The sequence below is a fragment of the Gymnogyps californianus genome, chromosome 4, assembly GCF_018139145.2.
Source record: "Gymnogyps californianus isolate 813 chromosome 4, ASM1813914v2, whole genome shotgun sequence".
Lineage (NCBI taxonomy): Eukaryota > Metazoa > Chordata > Aves > Accipitriformes > Cathartidae > Gymnogyps > Gymnogyps californianus.
Genome location: NC_059474.1, coordinates 44,663,269 through 44,689,890, shown reverse-complemented (window position 1 = coordinate 44,689,890; position 26,622 = coordinate 44,663,269). Strand labels below are relative to the sequence as shown.

The window sequence follows — 26,622 nt, the reverse complement described above, 5'->3', positions numbered from 1 at the left end:
TGGACTTTGAAATGTCAAAAATCACAAGTCTTGTGTCTTTTATTTGTATTCCTTGATTTCCTGGATCGGTCAAGACTCTGTGGAGTGGTCTTTCGTGGAGTGGTCATAATTCTCCAGTGGCAAGGTTTCACCTTGAAGAAAGAGATTTTTTTTTTTTCCCCTGATATAGTTTGGTTAAATAAGTTTTAATAAAAATGCATAAACATGTAAAATTACCCAACTATGAGTCAGAGTTTGAAGCATGAAGCTATAGTTGAAATTCAAGTCTCCGTTTGCCTTTCTTGCATGCTGCATAAAAATTCTCCAGTTGTTTATTAAGTCTTTTTGCAGGTGATTTCCTGGCATATGTTGACCCATCTTTCAAAACTTCAAGCATTATTATATGTTATAGAAAAAGATCCTGTGAACTTTGTGGTAACTCTATAAAAGTTACAGTGTACTCAGGGGAGATTTCTCAGGTCAGCCTGCTTGCTCGACTTGCAAGAGTGAGGCCAGTATCTGTAATGCTGCAGACACAGTGGTCCTGTCTCACCAGAGGATCAAGGTAAACCAGAATCCCATTGGTAGGTGGCAGAATGAAAGACACCCGCAGAAAACAGGATTTCAAATGTTCACATTGGGCTCAAAAGCCTTTAAGATCTACTAAGTCTAAACTGTGTTCAAGTCAAGAGCTTGCTCTATTTGCAATTCAGTAATTTCAAAGGGGAAAAACATAAATAACTTCAAAAAGGAAGTGGTCTTAGGAAATGGGAACAAAAATATCAAAGGTGACTTTCTAAAACTTTCTCATGTATTGAAGGGGTAAGAGCAGATAGGTTAGAGGCATATGGTGCATCTTGAATAACTGTTTTATTTGTTTCTCTACAAATAGAGAAAAGAAATAAAAGAATCTACCTAATGTTAAAGTCTGTGAAAGCTCTTTAGATAAAAAGAAACAAAATTCTCCCAAGAGTGTTAGTGTGTTGCTATGTGAACAATTATAATGCAGTAGCAGAAAACGTTTACTGAGTGCCCACTATTCTAGGAAGGATTTTCTGTAGGCTGTATCAAAAGAGAAAGAAATGTTTTGATGCCAGTTAAAAAGTTCTGTCCATGTTTTGAGATTTGTTCAGTTATGTTTACTCTGAAGAATCATGGCAAGCCTATTTACCAAGACTCAAACAGACTCTAAAATTGCTGAAGAGTTAAGAAAACATTCAAGGACAATTTCATTATCTTTAATTATTGATGTATGGGTAATATGTATGTGTGGAGGACAAATTTATTCAGAAAAGAGGCACACAAACCCATCCCTTTGTAGGGTGTCTACCGAATAACTAAAAGTGAAGTTGTACCAGAAAGTATACTTATACTTTGTTTAGTCAAGTGGCTGAATCCAACGGTGTTGATGAAAATATGTTAATAGAGGTTTTCCTCTATGTTAATAGAGCTTTTCCTGAGGGTGTTTTGAGCTGACTGGGATTTTTGGGTGCTTATTTATATTGCTAGCCTGTGCTTAAACCTGCATCTTCATCACTGTTGTCACCCACTTAGGTAAGTTAAACTTGTCCATGCTGCTGTCTCACCTCCATTTACAAGATTTCCTCGTGCAGTATGGTTGTTGAAATTGAAATCTGGAGAGAGGACCAGGATAAACAACCCATTCATTAAGAAAGTGTCACAGAATTTTTAATGAGGACAGATATGAATTTGTTTCCTAATAATCTAGAGGTTGACACCCTTGGAAGGAGATGATCTTTAACAATGTGAGGCATTCATTCCCAATGGGATTGGAGGTCTTGTAATATCCAGATATTCTGTGAAAATAGGCAAGGAAAGAAATCTTTGTCAAAACGTCTTGCTTTGTCAAAGCAGATGACATTATTGTTATTAGGTTTTTCCTTGATATTTTTGTGTGAAATAATGTTCCTAGCTGATATCACAAAGATGATGTTGAACGTTATCTTTGTCTTGATGCCACTATGTTATTAAACTTCTTAAAATAGATTTTTTTCACATTTCCCTAATAATGAAAATTAATTTATTAAAGTAGTCAAATTGAATATAATTATACTTATTACAATTTAGTTCATGTTTTCTTTCTTCAAAGAAAACTTTGGAAATTAGTATAAAACTTAACTATAACTTTAAATGTATTTCTCTGTTCCTTCCTTCTTTACATTGTTATTATATTATTTTTTTTAATCAGAACTCTGGAAGGAAATTCCTGACCTTTTGATTTTTCCCATGTAAGTGCTGAACTGCATTTGACATGTCAACTCATAGAGTTGTCATAATGTCATGACTATGGTTTCAAACTTGTGTCTCTGTGGGATTTCCTCAGGAAGCAGTGTTCGTAGATACACTCTATGGAATTACATTTCACTGATAAGTGGAATACAAACAATGAATTAAGAAGTGTTTTTAGTTAATTATTAAGCGTTATCATTTTTAGAATGATCAGAAGAGAAAGAACTGGGCAAAACTTCATAATTCTAGTAAAAGCGAAATTACAGTATATATGATTTTTTGATTAATTTGACTTTTGAGAGTGTTCTGTAATTGAAACTTAGGTTTGGTCCATATTGTGGACCAAAACATCACTATTAAGGACACTTTTTCCTTAATTTGAGTTTATTCTACTTATAACAAAGATGGATGCATTGTTCCTGGGTAGTAAAGTCAACTCAACAGTGGAAAAATGAGCTGGCTTTTGTACAAACAGTTATGCACTGCACAGCAAATTAAGTGGAAGTAGCAATTGGTTGCAAGATTTTTTTCAGGGGTGAGAATACTGTGATAATGGATATAATGTAAAAATGTAAGAGAGTAGGTTAAAAATGGTTCAGAAAGAGCAGTGTGTAATTTTAAAGCACTAAGCCTGTAGAGGTAGCAGCTAGAATAATTTCACCTTTTGACACATAAACTGGAACAATGCATGCCCCATCATTGTCCCTATGCATGTGATGTTCCATCAGTTCCTAGCACTTGAAAAATACCCCAACATTATGGTCCTCTTGGAGGTTAAGCACTAGTTTTACTTTACCATTTGCCAAGGCTATAAAGAGAATAAATGCAAATATATTAATTTGGCAGTAACTTGGGAGACTTAGCTTCCGCTGTCTTGGGTGGCCAACAGGTCTCCAGTGAATAGATGCTAATTACTGTGCCAAACGGAATATTTTTCAGGGTGGACGGACAGAAACCAAAGGGTAAGGATTAGGATTAAGCAGTGGTGAAGTCACATATGGAAACTACTTTTCAGTGTGGGATACCTCATCAGAGAGAATGTAATAAACTGTGTAAACTTAGTAGTGAGGAGATGGTTTCTGAGAAAAAGGTGAAAACATGAAATAAGAAAGTAGTCATGTAAAAAAAAAACCAGGAAAAACATCTAGTAACATTCAAGTTAGGAAATTAAATTATGAAAACAAATATGAGCAAATTCCCAGAAGTGTTCCCTCCCCATTTGTTCTTAGGCCAGTGCCTGTTGGTCTTGTTAGATCTGTGGCATGAGAAGCCAATGAAGACTTTTCCCCCCCACCTTTTTTTTCCCTTCTGATTACCAGCATAACAATTCTTTGCGATTTTAGGGGATGTGAAAACAGCAGGGTGCTCTGGGTGGTGTGATCTCACAGGGTGAATGATGATGGAAAGCTGGTGCCATGGTCACTAGGTTATAACGAGGTCATGGAAATATTTTAAGCCCGGTGCTGCCTGTTGCTGAGTCTGAGCATGGCACTTGGGCTGGACCGGCCAGCATCCCATCTCCAGGAATATGCAACGCTGAGGCACTGCTCATTTGAGGGCCATGCGTCCGGGTTGCTCAGCACCTGGCACCTCTATTTCTCTGGCTCCAGAAGAGAGCACTGCTTGAGCACAGGCTGCCGGGTTGGCACGTTCTGCCTGTTGTCCTCTCTCTTTTTGGGTCCCATGCAGTGTAACTTCCTTCTCCCTCCCCCTTTACTTCAGAGGACCTCCAATTTCTTCAAAGTATTTCTTTGCTGTTCTCAAAAACATCAGCTTGAATCATGGAAGAGCCTTCTGGGTAAGTGACTGAATTTCAAAGTGCTGTTTTCCAGCCGCTGTGGTGCTGTGAGACTGCTCCCTTTGTTCGCTTACAAGCCTTGCAGCAGAATTGAGCTCACGCCTTTCAGAGGCTGACATGGTATGTTATTTCTTATTTCATCTTATTGTCTGCCTGGGGTAGCTTATCCTGGTCTTGTATTCTTCTCTATAATTGCCTTTATTAATCGACCTCTTATGGCAGCTTAGCTTAACTCTCCCTGAAGTCTGCAATAACTTCTGAAATGTTTTGACTTGGTGGAAAAAGTCCAGTGTGATTATCTTCTGCATTGCATTTTAACCTCAGGAAATCCTGGCCTCTGATTCCCCAAAATGAAGGACACGTAAGTGCTACAGCAGCACAGCAGCATTTGTATTTCCACAGTGATTTCCAGAGGAAAATCTTAGCATGTATTAAGTAATTTCTTCATTTAAAGAATTTTTTAAAAGTGTGTTCTTTGCTTCTCCTCCAGGTTGGTAGTTTAAATATGCCTCTCTCTCTCTTCCATTTCTAACATTCTGTAAAAGAGTAAGATAAATTAAAAATCCACAAGTGGTTCTGAAGGAAGATGAATACTTGGAAGTTCTTGGAAGAAACATACTTTGTCTTAATGCAACACCGTATATATATATGAAATGGTTGATGAAAATAATTAAAATACCATAGCCTTACAATTTTTAAAGGAGAAAAAGCATGTTTTTCTATACCTGCTTCAAGCCCATTATGAGGTGAAATGAAGTTTGTGTGCACTGCGATGTAAAGTAGGATTTATAGCTACTGTGTAAACCTTGATAGGATGCTTTTGGCTTGCTGAACCGTCCCATAATTGCTTCATTGCTTTGTGGATGGTTTCTGCAATGTATAGATCCAGTGGAGAGATATGAGGGCAAATTAGGCATAGTACATTAGGCATGGTGATAACAAGTCATAGATTCTCTTCCTAGTGTCTAAATCTTTGCTTTTCTGGTAAATAACCATATATACTATAGGGCATATATGAATAAATTCTGTCTTCTCTCTGCTGTATGTCAGTGTTCGTTACTCTAAAAAATGAAGGTATAATGCAATTCCTCTTGAAAGCAATTGAAGTGCACCATGTAAAGGAGAGCAGAAGAGATCCCAAATCCCATACCCAGCCTCCCCTGCATAGCAGTGGGACAAAGTTGTCAGGGTCCTTAAATGCCTGTTGCTAGTATGACAGCGTAGCAACTTGTATTGAACAGGCCCTCTTAAGAAGAAGTGAAGTTTAGCTTGGTCTGCTACCAAGTATTCTGCTTCCAGAATAATTCTGTGAAATTACCTACATCAGGGTTTGTGTAAGAAAAAAATAGCATTAGGCATTTGTGCCAGCAAAATGTGGCAGGTTCAGTATCCAGTATCCCCAGGCATAAAATATTGATGCCAAAGTAAAATCTAAATTTCCTATATTTGACAGAAAAATACATCTAACATAGAAAATGTGCTCTGAGGGGAATCTGTCTTGCCTCTTTAGTGCTCTGAGATGCACAGTGTCACTGAAAACAGTGTATCTTCAGAGTGAATTATTTATGGAAGGCGCATCTGTGTTACATGGGTGCTCATTAGACCAGTAGTGTGCTGCTTCTGTGGTTTGCTGCCACCCATACTCAGCTGTGTCCATAATCTTTAAGTCTGTTATTCCTTTATAACTGATAACTAGTTGCAGTCAGATCTCGGAGTAATAGAGCAATCCCATACCACAAAACTGAAAGAGTAAAACCATGAAACTAAACCATAACAAAAAGTCCAGCACGGCAAACTTCCAAAGAGCAAAATCCTCTTTCTATATGAAATAATATAGTTAGCACCACATGTAATGAAAAAAACATTAAAAAATGGGAAATGTTACTTATCCAGGTCTTACCCACATACTTCTTACATATGTGCTTATACATTTGAAGTGTAAATGTTTTGCACTTTCAAACATTGGGGCCTTCCTTTTATTAAAAAGTGGGTACTGAAGTTAAAATAAACAAACAAACAAATAAATCACTATTGTGAACCAGTATGGTGATTTCTATGCCAGCTCTTCTCTCAACTTAGTTCAGGCTACTTTTCTGCTCACTATCAGAAACAGGTCTAAGTACGGTGTTGAACTGGAGTCTGATTACTTCAGGCAATGATCCTTCTTTAATTCATGGACAATTTGGCACAGGATTTGAAGTAACCTGGTTTGACACTGTTTTGTCAAATCTCAGATGTGCTAAAACATTTCCATATTTTGTAGAATATTAAATTTTTTCATGAATTAATGTTTCCAGTGCTTCAAAAAAGCCAGAACTGTTTTTTGAGTTTGCAGACTCAAACAGTAACCATAACAGACTCTAATTTCCGTATTAAGAAAGATGTGACTGAACTCTCATAATAAATTTGAATATCAGCATTTACTCTCTTACTGATTAATTTAACAGGCAGATTCAGTTTAAAAATAAAATTGTTGCGGCATGGACCTTTTCCTTTGACAGGTGCTTGGATACGGTCTCTCCAGGATGCTTGCAGTCTCTTAAGTCATTCACTCGTAGGAAAAAGAGACTTCGTCTAGTCCTAACTAGGATTTCTGCTTCATAAGAGAGATGGAGTTGAGGGAAAAGGCCTAAAAACTCTGCATGGGAAGAAGGTTTCAATCCATATAAGCCACAGTGGGAGACTGTGAACAGCAAGTCCACTTTTTTCTGCTGATGGTGCTGTGTTGTCAAGCTGCAGAATTTCACCTGTTTGTGATTGTCGCCTTTCTGAGACCCCTCTGGGGCATGACAGCTAATTCAGGCTGTCTGTAGCGTCACACTTGAGTGGTGCCCCTTCCAGCGGTGTGGCTGCTCCTGGTTCAAACAGCCTCATCCTGAAACTTTGGTTCAGATCTGGAGCTCAGCTGTGAAAGGCAGTGCAGACATCGCTTTCGTGCTCTTGTGTCCCCCTTTTTTTTCCCCAAGACGGGGTGCTTGTGTAGAACTGGAAGGTGTTTTGCAGGTTATAAATTAAAGAAGTGAGAGAAAATGGCAGTGAGAAACCTACATCAACTGACATGAGTATCAAGTAGCTCAGTGCAAGGAATTGTGATAGTCGTCAAAGCGATAAAGAAGAATTTCCTGGAAGGTTCATCAGACCGGGGAATAGTCTACAAAGGGTGTCAGGAGTTAGTTATTTAAAAATAAATAGACAAACCTTGAAGGATACTTTAGAGCAACATTTTCTGGCAGGAGGAGAATACACGATATCCGCATAGATCTTGCCAGCTTCTCTGGCTTCTTCACTTACCTGGTTAAAAAAAAAAATAGTTGTCTTTCACTCTTGTATGTTGAGATTGAGAATATTCATGGGATTAATGAAACTACACATGAAGGGCATAACGAAAACACAGTCTCTTCTCTAGTTTTGTCTAATTTACCTGAAAAAAATGTTATATTCACTAGGTGTGACATTGCTTTCCACAAAACTTGCGTTTTCCTTTGTAGGTGGATTTGTGTGGGTGTAATCCCAGTTCAGCAATCCTAAAATAAAACCATAAGATAGCACATTTCCTTCCTTCATTTAAAAAGAAACATATAGCTATAAAGCCCAGTGGTAAGCAAACAGCAGCTGAACATCATGCGTCATCCTACTTTCTCTCATGTGGATCGATGTGATACCAAAAGAAAGCTCTGCAGTACAGCTGCCCAGACTTTCAAAAATATTTTACCACCACCGTTAAATTTTTGTTTGGTGGAAACATATTAACAACATACTCAGGAACAATCGCAGCATAATGAGAAGTGAGTGCTATGTATTTTTTCCTCCGCCAATATTCACTTGCTTTTATGCTAATTTTGCAGTGAACTGATTTTCATTTTTTCCAGTCTTGCTTTTCTTATACAAACCTCTCTGTTTCTTCATTTTTTTCATCATGTAGGAAAATGAACTCTTCCTTAAGATAAAATGTACTCATATTGAGTTGTCTGTTTGAGCTAAATGTTGCTTATTTTGCCTACTTTGGAGGTTTCTTTGAGTCCAAAGGCTTGGACCACCATTTAGGATTGGTACTTGATTTTTTTGCTGTTGAGACATTAACAGCCAAAATATTAGTAAACATTAAAATACTAATTTGTACTTCTGAGCCATTAATGATCACTTCTGTTGTCCACTGAGCAAATTTTCAAACCACCTGCCTTGCTCTTGCTCCTGTGGTGACACCTGTGGTAGCAAACAACTTCCCCACAACAGTGTCAGAGGCCATGATTTGATAACCTTCTTCAGATGTCTCCATAATATTTACTTTTGTCACAGCAGTTCCTAAAGGTAAGGGAGGAAAAGGGGTTAATGAGATCTATGGTAAGATCAGTGCCTGCCCTGTGCTTGCCATATGCTTCTATTCTCTTTTCTTCTTTTGCTTAGATAGTAAATGCTCTGAGAGCAGGTACAATCTTTGTTTGTTCAGTGGCAGCACAGTGGTGTCTGTCCTGTCATGGTGACGGGTAAGGATTCATGATAATAGTATTAATACTTGCATGGAAAGTCTCGCACTGCTGGAGTGGCAGCTTTGAGTAACCCATGGTTAAGATCCCTGCGTGGCGTTCTGCGCTGCGACTATCCCTTGTAATGGTGCTTGTGTACATGTTGGGAAAGAGGGCTGTTGGCTCCGACTAATTTTTTTTTTTTAAATGCCCGTTTTTTAGTGATCAATGCAGTAAACTATATAGATTTTTTTTTCGTATTTCTATACATAGCTCCAGCCACTCACCATTGACAAGCAATCTAAAACAGGAGTCTTTCTTCTTCTGGGAAAAACATCATGGTCAGACTATTTTTGCTTGGTTGGAAAGAGCTGTAAGCCAAAGCATGAACTGCTCATAACAGGCATGTATAACACATAGGTCAGAAAGCCTGATAAATCCTGGTTTCCTACATTACACAGTGTTATGTTTTAGCTTGATAGTTTGTAAGTTATGCAGCCGTGACAGAACAACATCTTGATGGAAGTCTGGGAGCTGTTCCTAGTCAGGAAACTCTGTCGGTTCCTGAAATTATCTCTTGGGTTTTGGGGTTGTTTTTTTTTTTTTTTTTTTTCTTCTCGCCATAAAAGACTTAGGTTTGCCCTCATATCCTGCTTCCTTTGACACGTTGAGTTGATTATTTGGTTCTAATGGGGCCTTCTGAATAGTGTAAGATGTGATAACAGCATTGTTCCCAACGTGACGTATTTTATGAGCAAACCTCGGTTTTGAGTTTGTCACTTTCATGGGGTTACAGTAGCAGACTACTATGTCCAGTGAGGGAAATAAAGATGACTCTGAGAGCCTAGCACACATTTGTTCCCAGCATAGTCCTATCGCTAAGGGCTGCTTTGTTTTCCCTCTGTAAAAAAAGTGTCATTCTGTAACACTGAAGAGTTTGAAATAGTTGTCTTAGCATAGCAATAGTATAATATAGATGTAATTTTACTTTCTGTCTCCCTTTTTAAGCAAAATAAGAGAAAAAAGGTTTAATGTTGTACTAACCTCAGTGTACTTTTCTACAGTTGGTTACCAGATAGCAGTCTGCACAGTATGCAGTTAAGCATCAACACCCCACTACAAGCATGTGCCTAGCACTGATACTTTATATGCACCTTTTCTAATAGCTTTTCAAATAGTGTCATGATTCTAAATTTCATATTGCCTACTGCAAGATGGAGTTTTCAAGCTTGTATAAATCTCTTGGTTCATACCTGGTTTGAAGAGAAGGCCTCAGTGAAAACAAGCCACCTGGAGAATTTTAACATGAAAAATTAATTTGTTTTCTGGGTTACACAAGTGCAAAGAAAATAGCTTTGCAAAAAAATGTTGTCTTAATAGGGCCTATATTTTTTTTACCCCCAGATAATTTATAAATAGGTGAAAAGCTTCTGCTTAAAAAAAAAAAAAAAAAGTAGTTAACGTGGACAGAAACCAAATATGGAAAAATTGCATTCAGAAAGAAGTTTTTCAGAAATAAGGACTCGATCCAGAATTTACAGGAGTCAGTGGAAAATCTCTTCTCAAAGTTGTTGCTTTTGCATGAGAGTGTAATGCCTTATTCTGGCAGACTCCTGAGCACGTGCTTGACTTGACATTCCAGACTAACCCGTCTGACGCTAATATGCTGAAGGTAAGCATATGTTTAATGTGCTTCACTGGTTCAAGTCCTAAATAAAGCGAAAAGACGATAAACCTGAGGTCTTAATGTAATTTCAATGGTAGTTTTTGCTACTAGCGAAGTTAAAAGAGAAAATGTCTTTATTGTATAAATACAGAAGTCTTTATGGTTAGAAGAAGAGCTGTATCAGGTCAAATATCACTGGGATGTTTTTGGGAGAAAAGTATTGTTCCTACCTGGTGGGTTAGTAGCATGTCTTGGTGAGTTTTATGTGCTGGCTGCTCTTTCCCAAATGTGTTGCCTTTCATTAGGTGCAGTCTTTAACGGACAATGTAGTAATCTTCAGTCCCTTTGCCTTCCCATTTCTGTGTTCCTATAATCTGAACACAATTTTAAAAATTATTTTACATTTTGTAACTATTTTTTTTTTTTTCTTTATGGCTTTGCAGACCGCTGGAAAAAATATACTGAAACATGCTTTTGGCAGTCATGACATGGTGATCATAAAAGTTAAACCCAGGATGAAAGAGAAAGTTAAGTAAAATGCATACAAAAAAAGAAGTAGAAAATATGGCACAGACTGGATAGCTAATATTTTATGAAACAATCCAAGCAACTTTGTCTTTTAATGCAAAAATATAATCATTTAATAAAAAAGGCGTTTCTTTCAGATTGTTTGATTAAATAAGAATGAACTACTGAATCATAAGGTGTAAGAGGGTTAATAAAGACAGGGAATACTGGGTCGCTTCCTAAAGGGTTCAGTTTCTTCCTTGGAGTCATGTGGTTTTGATTTTGTTTGTGAACTGTGCCAAATCTGTCTTTTCATATGATTTTGAATATCTGCAACTGCAATTTCTTTAGTTAAAATTAGAAGTGTGCTTTAGATCTAAGAAGATGTTAGTGAAGAGAAACATGAAAAATATTTTCGTGACCTGGGGATGACCTCCTGGGTGCCTGAGTCTCTCAATGAGGGAAGTTCCTGTGTGTCTGTAAGATGTACATGTCCACATAAACACACAATAGTAGAGAGGTGCTTGTATACAGTGAGAAAAGATTTTGCATCCACACTATTTGGTACTGTTCCTCTGTTGTTTGTTGAATTAAGAGCTTGTCAAATGCATACTGGATCAGGCACCACATCTTCTTCCTATTCAATTGGAATCACTATTTCCTAGATTCCCTTTTCTCTGCATTAGAGAATTTTTTCTTCTCAAAAAGCCCCAAATGCCTGAAACCTCAAAGTGAAAATATTGCTGCAGGGCTTCTCAGGAGATGCCTTTTGGCTGTATTATGGTCTCCTCTGTGGGCTGACTAGTCAGCTAATTCATGGGGTCTCTAGCCATGAAGAATGACAGTAAGTATGAGAAAAGTAATTTCAACAATCTCAGAACATTTGTTAATAAATGAAGGTACAAAATGCACAAAACCAGCTTTTAAAAAAGTGCCAGAATTTATTATACCTCTTAATTATACCTCTCCAGCCTTCTACACCTGCATAAAATTGAAATAAAATGCAATAAATCTGGAAGGTAGGGCACAGTTTTCCTCTCACTTTCACTGCTTTAATATTGGTCTGAATTACAGAAGTATGGCAAAATCTTTCAGCTCCTAGTGTTTTATTACACTTACCAAAAAATATAAATGACTACACAGGAATCGTGGTGAATACACTCAGACTGATGCCAGATACCACTGATACCAGTAACAAAAGCCCTTTGGACTCTTGTTAGTGAAGGAATTTGCCTTTGGATAACATGTACATTTTCATTAACATGATGTTTCCTCCTGCTTTGGCAGGAAAGAGCTTATCTGATGTACTGCTAGTAACATAAAAGAGAAAGTAAGTTTCAAGTGAGATGAAAGGGACCACAAAAGATGGATTTGCTGTAGCTTTTTGTATTGCTCAGAGGAAACAATAATTAGACAGTGTTAGGAAGAGCTACTTGGTTTCTGATCCTGCTGGTCATAGCACTTTAATGTGCTTGGCGTATTGGAGGCATAGTGGGTATAACTGTAGGAAACAGCTATTATTCGTACTTTTGTGAGGAACATGGCTTGTTGCTTTTAACTAACCTTTCTGCTTGCACTTAGAATAACCCTAGGTAGGTTCCTTTTATATCAAATTGAGCAAAGCTCTATTGCCATACACAGAGCTCATTATAAAATATCTAGTTGCTCAGCCGCCAGTTCACTTTCTGCACTTTTAGGTGCTGTTCAAGGACAGGATTGTGATTTCTGTTGTCCTTGACTGTAGACCATATGGACAACAGGTACCCCTCTCTCCTTTCTCTTAATGCAGAACTGTCTTATTACTCTTTGGAGGGAAAACCCAGTGGAAGCTCTGAGGAAAGCTGAGAAGATATCAAGCTTTTATGTTTTTTCCCTATATGAAGAAAAGAACCTGTCTCTTTTTTAGGACACTAGAATGTGTGCCTCTGAGCAGACCTAAAAGCCATTACAGATTTTTTGTTAAGCATTTGTTTCTGTCTTACGAAGGCTGTTCTGTGTCTCGCAGCTATACAGCTGTGCTGTGGCTTGCAGTGTCGGGGTCAGTATCCATATGGGATTTTTTTGTCTGGAGCTCCCTCATCTAAAGGCAAAACATCTCTTTAAAGCCTTCTGGATCCACTCCCATCTGCTATTGAGACAAAGGATTTGTCTGGTTCAGTCATCTCCATCATTATTCTTGAGTCAACAAGCTGTTACATGATTCATTTCTTCCTCTTACGCACCAAGCTTGATTTTATTAGCCTCTGCACCAGTTTAGCTTCCTCTCCTTATACTGTCTTGCTAGGAATCATCACTCTTTTTCATTTTTTTAAATGTTTAAGATAATATGGGAGGCATTTTCTAAAGGGTGTCTGTATTTCAAACATACGTGAATGTGAAGAGATAGACCACCTCCAAGCATCCAGGTCTGCATTTCTGCCTAAACTGGCTATAAATAAATCATTAAGGTACAATACCAATTTTAAATAAAATTTTACATACCATTGAAAAATTCTGAAGCCAAGTGTGGGAATGTTTGGAGATGTAGTGTTGCAGTACCAATCTTGATCACTCTCTACCCATTGAACCTTTATTTTCTTCTGCTTCATACTGACCAGATTTAACCATTGCTATCTCAAGAACGAGTACAATCAAGATTTACTGCTGGTTATCACATAGCATTCATACCTTAAATGCAGAAACTTGAGAGAGTATTAGCTGCTAAAATCAGGCTGGAGGTGAAATGCAGCAGAATAGCTCTCAATAAGCCACTTTTTCATCAGGATTTCACACAGTTTACCAGGTTTTTAAGCCTACAATGCAGCTGTAGTTTTTCTGGAAAAAAAAAAACCTCTAACGTCTAAAATGATGGAATTCTGTTTTTTAAAATTATTTATACCAAAAGGGTGATGCTAAAATAGTATTAGGACTAAGAGAAGCTACCTGGGTATTTGTTGGTTTCTGAGAATATTGACATAAATCAGGTCGTTTATGTTCTGACATAAATGGTGTCCTCTGTTAGTCATCACAAGTCAATCTTTCATATTTTTTTTTCCACAAAGGAGCAAGGTAACGGCATAATTAGCTTCTGCAGTTTGCGTATGTCTTTCTTACTGTAATTTATTTTAAAAGGGCCCTTTATAACTCTTTATGTGAACTCCATGGCCAATAATCACAGAAGCTAAGATCAATAAATATTAAGGCTCATCTAAGCAAGGGAAGCTAAATAAATCTGCCAGTGCAAAAGACACTCTTGTTCTGTAACATGCTGTCTACACGAGGGACTTGTTGCAGATGTACGTTTATGGGGAGATTTTATCCCGCTCCATCTGTTAGCAATGACCAATGCACTTCAGCATCATCTGTCTGAATCACAGATCTGCAGCCCACAGTTTTTTTCACACAGTCTCAGATTGTCACAAAACAGCAGTGGAATAAAATAACGTTCCAGTTACCTATAAAGAAGGAGTGTCCAGTATGTGTAGTCTCAGTGCAGTAACAAGTGCCTTTGCGATGCCTCAGAAAGGCTCCTGGAAATCAAGGGAGGAAGTCTGGGGGCTTACTACTAGTTATTCCGAGATTCTTAAGCACAGAAGGTATATTTCCCAAGGACCCAGAATGTCCTCGTGATAGGAATCATAATCCTTTTCAGTCAGAAATAGCTCTCCTCTATGGAGAGAAAAATGCAACGAGTTTTGCTAGGTGAAGATGAACTCTGTGAGTACGCTTCCCTTGCACATGCTGGTGCAGCCCAGAGCCCAAGGTAGTGCAGCCCCGAAAGCTGCCCTAGCTTGCTTTCCTCCTGAAACATGGCCTTGCAGCGAGTACTGGGGCACCACGCTACAGAGGAGGAACCCTGCCCTGACTTTACTCCCTCAGCCCTCTTCAGATTTGCTTTCTGCTCTGGGCACTGCTGGGGAAATCACAGCGCCCATCATTTCCAGCCTGGAAAGAGCCTCCAAGCGAGCTCGTGTCTGCACTTCCGTGCTTTTGGCCACCCATTTGGCAGAGGGAAGCCACATGGCAATGTTGAATTGGGTCTGTATAGCTTACTCGAAAAGAATTACACCTTTTCATTGACTTTTTGTTTGTTTTTCTCCAGTAAAAAGGGAGAGCTTAGTTTTGTTTCTTCACCTTATTTGTCCAGCATTTCTGCCTACCTCTTTGACTTTAGAGTCTGGGATCTGGATATAAATGGGTTATTTCTGACATTTATTTCTTCTCTTCATGAAAAGAGGATGAGGAAAAGCAGAGCCCAAATGTGTCTCCTGCTGGTAGCAGGCGTTTGAACTAGTTTAGCTTTGAAATTTCCCATATATTTGTTGCATGCAAAAGGAATGAGATAGACGAGCTCAGTCCTTTTGAAGTGCTCTGATGGCTGGCAAGTACTTTCATAGTTGAAGTGAAAAAGCTGACTCTAAGTTTGCTGTAGAGAGAAAGCTTGTTAAGTGAACTTGATGAGGAACCATCATAAATATACATCTAAATTATGTATCAACTTTCCCTCCATCAGAAGGTCTATTTTGATGTTGAATTGAATTAAAAAAAAAAATCTTTGCTCTATGTGCCAACCAAAACTTGAGGGATACAGTGAGTGCCTTTGAAATAAAAATTCACTTGGTCACACATAGTTATAAATGGAAAAGCCCCCCCTCTTACTGAGCACAGTGGAAAAGATGAATTGAATCTGTTATATCCCACAGCCAGCATCACAGCGGACATAGAGAGAGTTACTCATGACGTCTCTGTACTGCCAGTGTCCTTTACAAAGAACCCCAGGGTATGTTTTGGTCCGGGTTTTTTCCTAGCAGTGAGAGCAAAAACTGGGAGGTGAAAAAACTGTACCTGTCTCGTACTCTGCCACGGACTGGTAACGGTGGTTCAACACAGTTCATTTCATGTTTGGTTTCTTAGGAACCTCATCTTCAATACTGAGCTAACAATACTTGCTGCTGTAACGCTGTAATGAATTCTATAAATGCAAAGTCCTATTCAGCTTTCCTAGAACATGAAAAATGCAATTGATTGTAAAACTAATCTGATTAATCCAGTTGTATATACAGATGGTTATTTGTTACTTTTAAAATTCTGATGATTTTTTAACTCTACTTTGAACTTCAGAGAGGGCTTTTTAACACAGTTACACAAAATGAGGGTTTCGTACATATCACATTTCAGTGTTTCTTATTCAGTTAAAGGTTTTGATTAAATAAGTAAACTTGTTTTGTTTTATAAATGATTTGTTAAGATTTAAAGAATCATCATCAATTCTATTGGATAGCACCATCAGTTCGTGTGCAGTAACACAAATCTAGTAGGCAAAAACTGTTCTACTCTCTGGCAAAGCAAGTGGACTTTACCCGAAATACTGAACTCAGTGCTACACTGTGCAACAGTGTAAGTGCAGGGTGTCGTGGAAAGATCAGCATAGGGATGTGCCAGCAAAGAGCTGTAGGTGGGGACTGCAGGAGCTGAGCAGATGCTTTGCCCACTTCACGGGGGAGGCTGTGCCAAGTCCTGTAGCTGCAGGGGTGAGAGTGGGCTGTTGGAAACCTGAAGAACGCATCGAGTCATGCAGAACCTTTTTGGTGGAAATAACTGTCTTGAGCATGAGGTAATCTGTCTGGAGAATTTAATTTCCAATGCAAAGACATATAAAATCCAAGTTTGAAGCCCAACTGACAGACTTTGTACTCAGTAGAATGGAGATCGCATCTTAATTTGCATGTGTCAAGGCCAGCAGAAACATAGCTGTTCTTTGTGAGCTTTCATTCCGAGTTTAATATGCTGTACAGACTTTGTTGTTAACTTTAATTTTAAGCAGTAGTGTTCAAAGAATTATGAAAAATTCCAGAAAGAGCTTGAGACGACTCTTGAATCATAGCTGTTAAAAAATGCATGCATTTTTTTAAAGCAGGAGATTGCCAAAATATCCTTGATTTTCTTTTCCTCTTGTTTTCTTCTCAGTGTATTTTCTAGCAGTTAATAGCAAGAAAGTGAAAGATTGGATTTTTCAAAGGCCTTCAGTGTTGACCTGTTTCTGCTTTCATGTAAGCCACCTGTGAAACTTCCAGTAGTTTCTCTTTCAGCAAGGTTAGACCAATGCTACATCTTAGTAAATGTTGCCCTAAAATGATATAAGGCCTATACAATGATTTAGAAACTAATACTGCATCGCAGCTCTATCTTTCAATGCCATTTTCACAGAAGTTGTGGAGATCAGCATTTCTATTGAAATGCTGTTGAGGCAGGTTGCAGACATTTAGTTTACAGGGTGTCACTAAATTCTTTCACTTTCCTATCCCACCTCCTCATTTACTTTCTTCTTTTCCTCTCTTACTTTTTTCATATTCAAAGGAGAAACCCATTTTATAATCTTTGGTTTTCCATGTAGTTGATCTCCAGAGAATTTCTTTCTCTTTAAACTGCTATCAAAAATGTGGAGCATAAGAAAGTCTTCAATCACATTTAATGAATGAATTTCTTGCCAGCAGGGGTTCTGAGATTTTCCGTGCCATTTATCTACAAGAAAAGTTTATTGGTTGCCATATTAAAAATGACAAGCAACTGTAAGTAATCAAAAACACTAAGTCTGTTATTTCAGGAATGTTGCTGGCTTTTCCATAAGAAATACAGGAAAGCAGAAGAAGGACTCTAATTTTTAAGGGTATTTGAGGCTGATTTGCAAAACAGTTCATTAAGCACTTAAAATTTCCAGTAGTTAATTTTCTTCTTCCATATGGCTTGCACTTCCATGAGTGAAATACTGTACATTTTTAGGTTAACTGCTTGACATTAGACCATGACTAGTGGCATGACATTACCTTGACTCATAGTATATATATAATTAGTAGGTGCTAAACTTTTTGTCCCTACGTTTTAGAAAATTACTGTCTTTACTCTACAAATACAGCCTGACCTGAAAATGGCTGTGGTTAGTCATCTTTAATTGGATGACCTGTCTAATATTAACGATGTACATGCTGTTCCTAGGAAACTGCAGAAGACCTTAGCTGACAGTAACTGCAGAAGCAAACGGTGACATTTTCACAATGTTTGTCAGGCACCAGAAAGGCATGACACTTTAAAGTACTTTTTCCTCAATTGTTTAGCAGGTTGTAATGTATCATGCAGTCAATCTAAGAGGGATGTAAAAGCCTTCTAAAAGCCATAATGATGTGATGGCTTAGGTTTCACCAGAGATACTAAGATATTTATAAACTTGATTGCTGCATTTCATTTCTTATGACTTGCCCTGAAAAATGTTAGTATCCACTCATTCATTCGTTATCACAAACCTCTGTATCTGAGCTGAAATTATGTGTAAGCATTTATAAATGTCATACATTGTTACACAAGACATACTTTTGCTATTATGAATAAGAGATTATCATTTGTCAAGATATAGCATCAGAAAATTAATAAAATTCATTAAATAAGAATTTTAAATATTCAACCAATGGAAATGTTTCTTTGTGTTTATCATATCTTGGACCATGGGAATCCATTAAAACAATTTTACTTTTTTGTGTGGGCCAAATAAATGAGAACAGCCAGTTATATTTCTTCAAGCTTCTTGTCCCTTAAAGGTACCTCCAGTTCTGCAGTGGAACAGAAGTGTTCCTACTGGTTTGAAGAAACTGTTTAAAAGTGCTTCATCAAATGGACATTTACAGAGTCTTTTAATTAAAAAAAAAAAATCTGTGAGGCAATTACAGTTACAGAATCCTGTGAAGGGTGATTAAGGTCTGCATTAAATGGCTCATGAAGGATTAATGGGAAGAGCAGCTCTTCCTCTAGCTAAGTAGTATGCTAGCAATAGGTGACCGAAGGCTGTTTTCCAGAGAAGCCTGAAGCTTGTAGAAATGGTGTGGCAGGACGTATTAAATGAATAGACCAGGGAACCCATAAAGTGTTAAGGCTTAAGGACCAGATGGCTGGCATCCTTGGCATTTGAGGTATCTGCGTTAGCCCATGCAGTCAGGTGAAGGAGCTGGTTCCTTTGGGATCTGTAATGGGCCTGGGATGCTGGCTGCATCACAGAGTCATTCACTAAAACTGGGGCAGCTGGGCTTGCTTAACTCAGCCAACAGAGTGATGGGTTGTGTTTTCTGTTGGCCTCAGCTAGCAGTCTGCCCTCCAGCTTGGACTTCATTGTCCTAGAGAAAAAGATGATTAGGAAAGAATTTAGGTAAAAGTGACTCAAAAAAACCCCAAAGATTTCCAGAAGGTATACCCTGAGTTGCAGTTTTTACTCTAACAAGAAAGGCAGAAATGCAAATGGAAATTAAGGGCTTCATTAACTGCAAAGGCGTATCAGCAGATAGTAGCCTGTGGAAGCTCCCTCGGCTTTTTGGGCACTGTGATGATAACTAATGACTTTAGCAGCATTGTCCCTTTTTCCAGAATGGACTCCTTGACTTTGCCCATGATGGGCATGGACAGCTAATGAGCGAACCGCTAATTCCCCCACAGCCAGCTTGTAGCATTAATTTATTTCCGCTGAAATAAACAGTAAAAATCGAGTTTGTTTCCCTTGGAGCGGCTGCAAAGTTTAGATATGAGAAAGACCCAATTTTTCCATTGTTTTTTTAGTTGTAAATTACACTGTTGAAATGATGAAGAGTTTTCCTAAAATTGTCGGATACAGTCTGAAATTCAGTATCTTCTGATATTGAGCAGAAACCCAGTATTTCTTTGGTTGCCATGCCCAGAAGTAAGAAAACAGGCAGGGCTGGGGCTGGCAGAGAACAGTTCCTGCGTGTGTGGACCACGCAGCCTTGTTCTCCGCAGCCAGAGGATTGATAGGAGATGGCTTTCTTTGCTTCAGAGAAGGGTGTAAGAAAATGCCCAGGGGAGCTAAAATATGAACACAAAGTTAAGTTTTGAAGCAGGGCTGTTATTCAGCTCTATGTTATCTTTCCCTTTTCATTCTTTTGCATTGGCTTTGAGATCAGCTTTTTAACTCTTGGTTTGCTATCAAAACTTGGAGTTCTGCTGACAGCTCGCTGCCAACAGGATTCTTTGAATACTGGTTTCACACTTCGTGTTTTAAGTAATGTTATTTTTCTTTATCAGTCTAAAAATGGTCATCGTTCCCTTTCACTGAAAATCACTGTCCCTTGTTTTGTGGTGTAGGGAAGTGCTGCTTTCCAGACCGATTCCTCCATTCATAATGGTCGGTATATTTGACTGTCCCTTATTATTCTTCATAAGGAAAATGGGGCTGATCTCTTCAATCACTTTTCATAGGAAGGACTTTCCATATTTCCAATGACTCTCTTTACCTCTTCCTGAACTCCTTTTAGCTTTTAATGCTCATTTGAGATGGGTCATTACCACTGAAGATATGCTGTAGATGAAGCTATACTCTTGGTTCACTGTAGACCCTGTGACTGTTTTCATGAACCTTTCTAAACACTGTTAATGATTCTTTGGGGAGGGGGCCAAGCAGTACCCTATGGGAAACATATGTTTCTATTTCTTCATTTGAACCAGGCCTGTAAAATTCAAATGGGAGAGAAAGGTAGGTGATTAATGCACAGGGCTGGTAATCAGGAGAAATTATTTCTCCTTCAGGCTTCCTTAGTGATGTCCTAGGGAAAATCACAAATGCAAAATGCAACCGTATTCATATTTACTGCAGTAACAAATTTGCCTGTTAGCTTGTGAAGCACTTTTCCCGTAAGTAACATACCAATATACATATGCATGAGTATTCTAATTATGAGTATATGTGATGTGCACTGCTGTGTATTTTATTAAATAGTATCCATCTATTTTAATGGGATCGGGTTGATTTCATGGTCTGATTATTCTTGATGATTAGATCTTTTGCATTCCCTGGTATTAACAGATAGGAAGAAACAGTAAATCGGAGGTCAATGCCAAAAGAGGAAATGGAGGTTTTTAGTCACAGTAATGGCATTGTGTCTATCAGATAAAATGAAGCTGTTTCACTGAAACTAGAAAATGTTTTAACCTATCTGACAAAAAATTTCAGGGACGAATCCATATGTACAAAAACATCTTAGCTGGAAGGAAAGAAGTAATGGTATTAATAGCACTGTGTCTGCTAGCATCTTATCACTGGATTAAGGTTAACAAGCACAGACTGAAGAGTCGTAAGTAGATACTGCTGTGTGCTTGATTAGCAATTATTTAGGTCTCATTTGTGTAACGCTCTTCCTGGCTTGAATTTGCCCCTGTGATACTGCTAAAGGCTATCGCAAAGTGTGTTCAAAGACTATTCAGAGCATATAATCAGCAGAATGTTTGATTAAAGCTGTTGCAACAGAAGAACTGCATTTAAAAAGGATAAGGAAAAAGGGGCTTCAACGCAGAAAACAGCATATACTTCATTTTAGTTCCAGGACAGTCCTTTTAATCTCGTTTAGGTATTTACATGTATACTAAAAACTCTTTGGAATTAGGGCCCAAAATGTAGTCTTTTAAACAGTAAATCCTTCACAGCTCTATAAGACATATCTTGTGTGGTTTTTATATCCATGGTCATGAGAATGAGACTAATGAGCAATTGGGAATATTGGATGGCTTATATATATTCTCTATATATAGAATATATATTGAATACATATTACACATTGTATATTATATGTGACTATACAATATATATTAAATCAACTTAATCAAGTTGATCAATTAAATCAACATTCATATTAATGAATATATATATGGAATGTTTAAGCATATATTTAATACTGGACTGTTTATTGGAACATTAAATGGGAATGATGCATTTTATGAGTTAGGTTATTGCACTTGCTTCATAACATCTGAGCTGAATATCCAAAGCATCTGCTGAATAAGATTTTTCAGATCACTAGGATCAACAGCTGTTCGCTGGCAATGCTTTGGTAAAAGAATTGCAGTTTAATACATATGTAGTGCGATAAGCTTAACCTAATCTTGGAGAGAACATTAAAGATAAGAAGCTCTGTTAGTGTCAGTTTATATATTTAAAAACTACCTAATCAAGACACTCTTTTGCATTAGGCATCAATTGCATTAGATCTCAACAGTAGTAATGTTAAAGGCAGTGCTTAGCATTTATTTTGGCATACTGTGTTGTCCTCTGGTATTCTTTCTCTGCCTTTGGCAAACAGCTGAATATAAATTACTATTTGTTTAGCCAGAGTTTAGGAAAAAACCTAAATCCACTTTTCTGAAGGAGGCTTGTATCTTCCTGGGGATACTGTGACCAGTTGTAGTAACAGTGATACCCACATCTCAGGTGTGCTGTGTGATCCACTCCATGGGTGATTTTTATATGTTGTTCTAAGACATGTTCTTCCTTTTTCTTGCAGGAGAACCAGAATTTAAGTATGTCGGGAATATGCATGGAAATGAAGCTGTCGGGAGGGAGTTGCTCATCTTCTTGGCTCAGTACTTGTGTAATGAATACCAGAAAGGAAATGAAACTATTATCAACTTGATCCATAGCACACGTATCCATATCATGCCATCTTTGAACCCGGATGGCTTTGAGAAGGCAGCATCCCAGGTTTGTAAGGCTACATATATAAGAATAGTTGTCAATGTCTATATCAACCTTAGGATCATGACACTTGGACTAGCAGTTTTACAGATACATGAGCTCTTGGTGGTGATTGTTGAATGGAGCAACATAACTGAAGTATTTCCTAATAGTACAGTAGGCTTATTCTGTTTAGCAAAGAGAATTTTATGCTTGGGTTTTCAGCAAATAGCTATCTATTTTAAAATATAATGATGTTTATGTTTCATACATATTCTTTTATCTTAAGTTCACTGACTGAACTGCTTCCTAAACAAGTAACTTCTAGTAATACGTGACGTTTCAAAAGTGGTAGAAAAGGGAAAGAACATTCTCATGTAAATGCACGTACATGAATTATTCACATTCATAAGACCTTGATCCCAAAACCAGCAAACTTTATGAGCCATCTTTTCAATATGAATAACTTTGATTCTAAATTTCAGGCATGAGGTACTTTAAGCTATTAGTCAAGAAAATTTAGCATGTATTTTAGGATGACGACTCAGTCAAGAAACATGTAATGTGTTAATGCATCATTGGCAAATGGAGGCCAAATAGGATCCTGTTACATACAGCTTCTGGTGTGTATTATGTTCTAAATAAAAATAAGAAATTTCTTGTTTTACAAGGTGTGTTTATTTTTTAAATTAATATGGAAATGTTAACTCTTTTAATGTGACTATTTATTTATGATTAAATAAGTCAAACCTTATTAAGATCTTTATTAAACTGGTTCTCATGAAGTCTTTAAAAAAAACCCCAAACGCACAGACCTCTTTTAACCCATATTCGGTCATATGTCTCCCTCTTGTGGCAATGAAGCAGAAGCTGTCCTCAAATTGGTGCAGTATTTTAATTCTTTGAAATCTCTCTCTATAGAGATTCTGTAATAACATTGTTTGAAACTTTTGCTCCTTAGTCAAAGTACACTTGCTTTTACATGGTTGCCTTACAAGTTACATATGATTTATACAATTTGCCTCAGTGCCACTGTTATTCTAATTTAGGAGTATCTTGATACTGTCCACAGTGTGTGACAGATTCAATATACTCCAAGATTAAAACCAGTAATCAAACTAAACCTACTCTAAAGAGTACTGAAAGCTTACAGAAACAAGGTAGGGAAAACTATGCGCTCTGAAGGCATTTCCTTAGTGCAATGCAAAACCTATTTTAGAGAACCAGCTTGAACAAAAGATTTTGCAAAAATTCTCATTGCATCTTTATTCAGTGCTACCAGTTCAGTGAACGAACCTGACAGACACCATAAAAATAAAAATCTCAGGTAAATAAAGATCAAGGTCCTTCTTTACCCTGAAGCTATTTAGAGGAACTTTGAAACAAGCGCAAACGTTCCTTGTGGCTGACTGATAAATCTACGGCTGCTCTGAGGCTCACTAAAATGAGGTCTGTAATTTACGACCACGGGCATGAGGCAATAGGGAAAAGCCAGGTCTCAGGGGAAGACTCAGCAGGCACTGAAAAACCTGATGCTGCTGATAATTTTGCCCATCCTTTGTCCAGATCTGCCACTATGAGAAAGATCCTCTCCTCTAAAACCCTCAATGAAGTAGGGGTTGGTTTTGTTCCCACAGAGCTCTAGGAAGAAATAGGGGTGACTCAGCTCTTGGTGCTTCAGAATTCTTTACTGTCACATGATCCCTTCTTATTTTTGAGAACATGAGAAGTAAACCCATGATTTGAATTTACATGGCTAAATATACCCATATAAAGCTTGATATGTAATCTCCTGAATCTACTCATCTTCCTTCTCTTTCTGTTCCCTTTCTTCATTCAGCCCGGTGAACTTAAAGACTGGTTTGTTGGTCGAAGTAATGCCCAAGGGATAGACCTAAACCGAAATTTCCCTGATCTTGATAGAATAGTCTATGTTAATGAGAAAGAAGGTGGCCCTAACAACCATCTGCTGAAAAACATGAAAAAAGCTGTGGACCAGAATCCTAAGGTAAGTAAGGACTGAATATCGGGTCACTCACATGCCCATCTCTTCGCTTTTACACAAGCAGACACGTAGCAACCTCTAAGAACTGTGTGTATGGTCTTTACAATTCACATTCTTCTAAATATTTTGTTCATTTTGTTAAATTTATCCGTCTGATGTTTCCTGAAGTTCTTCTCAAAATGGCTTGCTGTAGTAAACCCTTTTGATCCATATTGCTTAATCCTTAGACAATTTCTCATTCAAAGCATGTTTTATTTTTAAGGCCTGAGATTGCATAGCCTTCTCCCTTGGTTTGAAGCTATTCTTGCAGCTATTCTGCATTTTTACCATTGCCAGAAATTCATTTGTTATGGTACTTAATTACATTGCTGGCTGGATAGCTATTCTCACATGTAGCACATGCATTTTTCTTAAGCTTTAGCCTTAAATATACAGGCATATATCTGGAGAGATTTTTATCTTCTTGTGTTTATCCCAACAGGAGGTTCTAGAAAATATAGTGTTGTGACTGCAGTCCCATAGGGTTGTGGTCTTAATAGCCATATTCTGTCTTCAAATTCAAATTATTAAATGAAGTAATTTTACTCTCCGTGCAGAGAATAGACTGCATCCTACCAACATTTATTTTAAATTTATTTATTTTCCATTATTTTACATTTGGTAGGCTTTATTTTAGCTGTAATGGGAAGAAGTAAAAGATTGCTTTATTTGTGGTCTCATTCTGAACTAATTTACACCAGTTTTAGACTTATGTTAATCTACTTAGAGTGGTTCTGATGTAAAGGACTGATTCAGTTCCCTCTGAAGCCAAAACAAAATTGCTGTTCATTTAAAGGTCTTGTACAATATATGTGATAATAATTAAGCCCACTATATATAATTGAGTAAGTTTCTACATTGAATTATCAATTTGTAACTGCTGGTAATGCTATTTGTTGTAGCTTGCTCCTGAAACGAAAGGTGTCATTCACTGGATTATGGATATTCCCTTTGTGCTCTCTGCCAATCTTCATGGAGGAGACCTTGTTGCAAACTATCCTTATGACGAGACTCGGAGTGGTATGTAATAGAAGTTAATGTGAAAGAGTAGGAGATATAAATTACATTCTGTACTTATTTCACTGCTACCTAAGATCCACTTTGTAAACATCGTGTCATGGCATTGTAATGACTTTTTTTAGCATATTAATCACATTTAAAGCTAGTCACTGTATGGCCATGTTTTCTAGTGTTGAAGATAGATAACTTGTTTCATCACAAAAATGATGTAATACCTGAGGGAATCATGGTCGCTCAGATATTTTAATCAAGGCAACTTAGCACTTAAATTAGCTGGGGCTGTTTGTGCCCTGTTAACTGAAGAGAGATGTGTCTAGGCTGCCTGTATGATCTAAGGTTTCTCTACTTGCACCTTTAAAAAATGAATTTCTGAAAGCAGTAGTGTGCTAATAGAAACAACTATCCTTGTTTCCACTTTCTCAGTATTGGTCCCATATAAAAAGGATCACATTGTGGCAGAGATGTTATCATTTAGCACACAGCAATATTAGTTTGTTTTTTCTGCCGCTAGGAGATGTGCACGTGACTGAAATGGTCATGAGATGATGGTATTGTTTGTGATCGTCTTCCTTCAGTCTACTTTCTCGCAGTTTAATTGCAAATCCTTTTAATATCAGACTGTAAAACTCTTTAGGGAGAGACCTTTGTCTATGTACTGTGTGTTATTCTAAGAAAATATCTAAAGCCTAGAATAGCTTAGATTTTGTGGTACACTTTTAAATTAATATTTTCATAAATATTAGGACTCATATGAATTGTCACCTTAATAATGGGGCAACCTGGTACAGGCAATTGATGAAGTATTGGGGAAATGTTAATGCTATTAAGATAATGCTATATTAGTTTGTGAGGCTGTAGGACACTTACCCGTGTACAGAGAATTTCCAGGCACAGTCCTGCTGTGCGGTGCTGATAATCTAGGTTGTGAGCCCAGTTGGTATGACTGCTCTTTTAATAATCCTTGTTCCTGGATTTTTTTCCTCCTTAGGCAGTGCTCATGAATACAGCTCCTGCCCCGATGATGCTATTTTTCAAAGCCTGGCTCGCAGTTATTCTTCTTTTAATCCCGCTATGTCTGATCCAAACAGACCACCATGTCGTAAAAATGACGATGACAGCAGCTTTGTGGATGGAACAACTAATGGCGGCGCATGGTACAGCGTCCCGGGAGGTGAGCCCCACTGTATGGGAGTTCAGTGTCACTGGTGGTTGTTTTAAGCTTGAGTTTTCACTGGTTTAAGTACAGACTGGAATACCACCAGGTTATTTACAACTTTTGGTGTGGTTAAGGCTAAATTGGAGAAAGATCACTCGCCACAGTACATCTACACAATCCCATAAAGCTCATCATGATGCCTATTAAAATATTCCTCTTTTATTGCTTTTTATACAGTGTTTCTCCACTCAAGGTTTGCAAAT

The 26,622-nt window shown here is 37.7% G+C and overlaps 1 protein-coding gene across 1 annotated transcript in view; it reads left to right on the top strand.

The window, feature by feature from the left end:
• CPE (carboxypeptidase E) overlaps window positions 1-26,622 on the top strand; it is a 59,988-nt gene that overhangs the window by 17,982 nt on the left and 15,384 nt on the right. Inside the window, exons 2-5 of the mRNA XM_050895557.1 lie at window positions 21,970-22,166; window positions 23,980-24,147; window positions 25,086-25,203; window positions 26,192-26,374. Of these exons, the coding sequence (XP_050751514.1) occupies window positions 21,970-22,166; window positions 23,980-24,147; window positions 25,086-25,203; window positions 26,192-26,374 (666 nt within the window). The remainder of the gene's footprint in view (window positions 1-21,969; window positions 22,167-23,979; window positions 24,148-25,085; window positions 25,204-26,191; window positions 26,375-26,622) is intronic.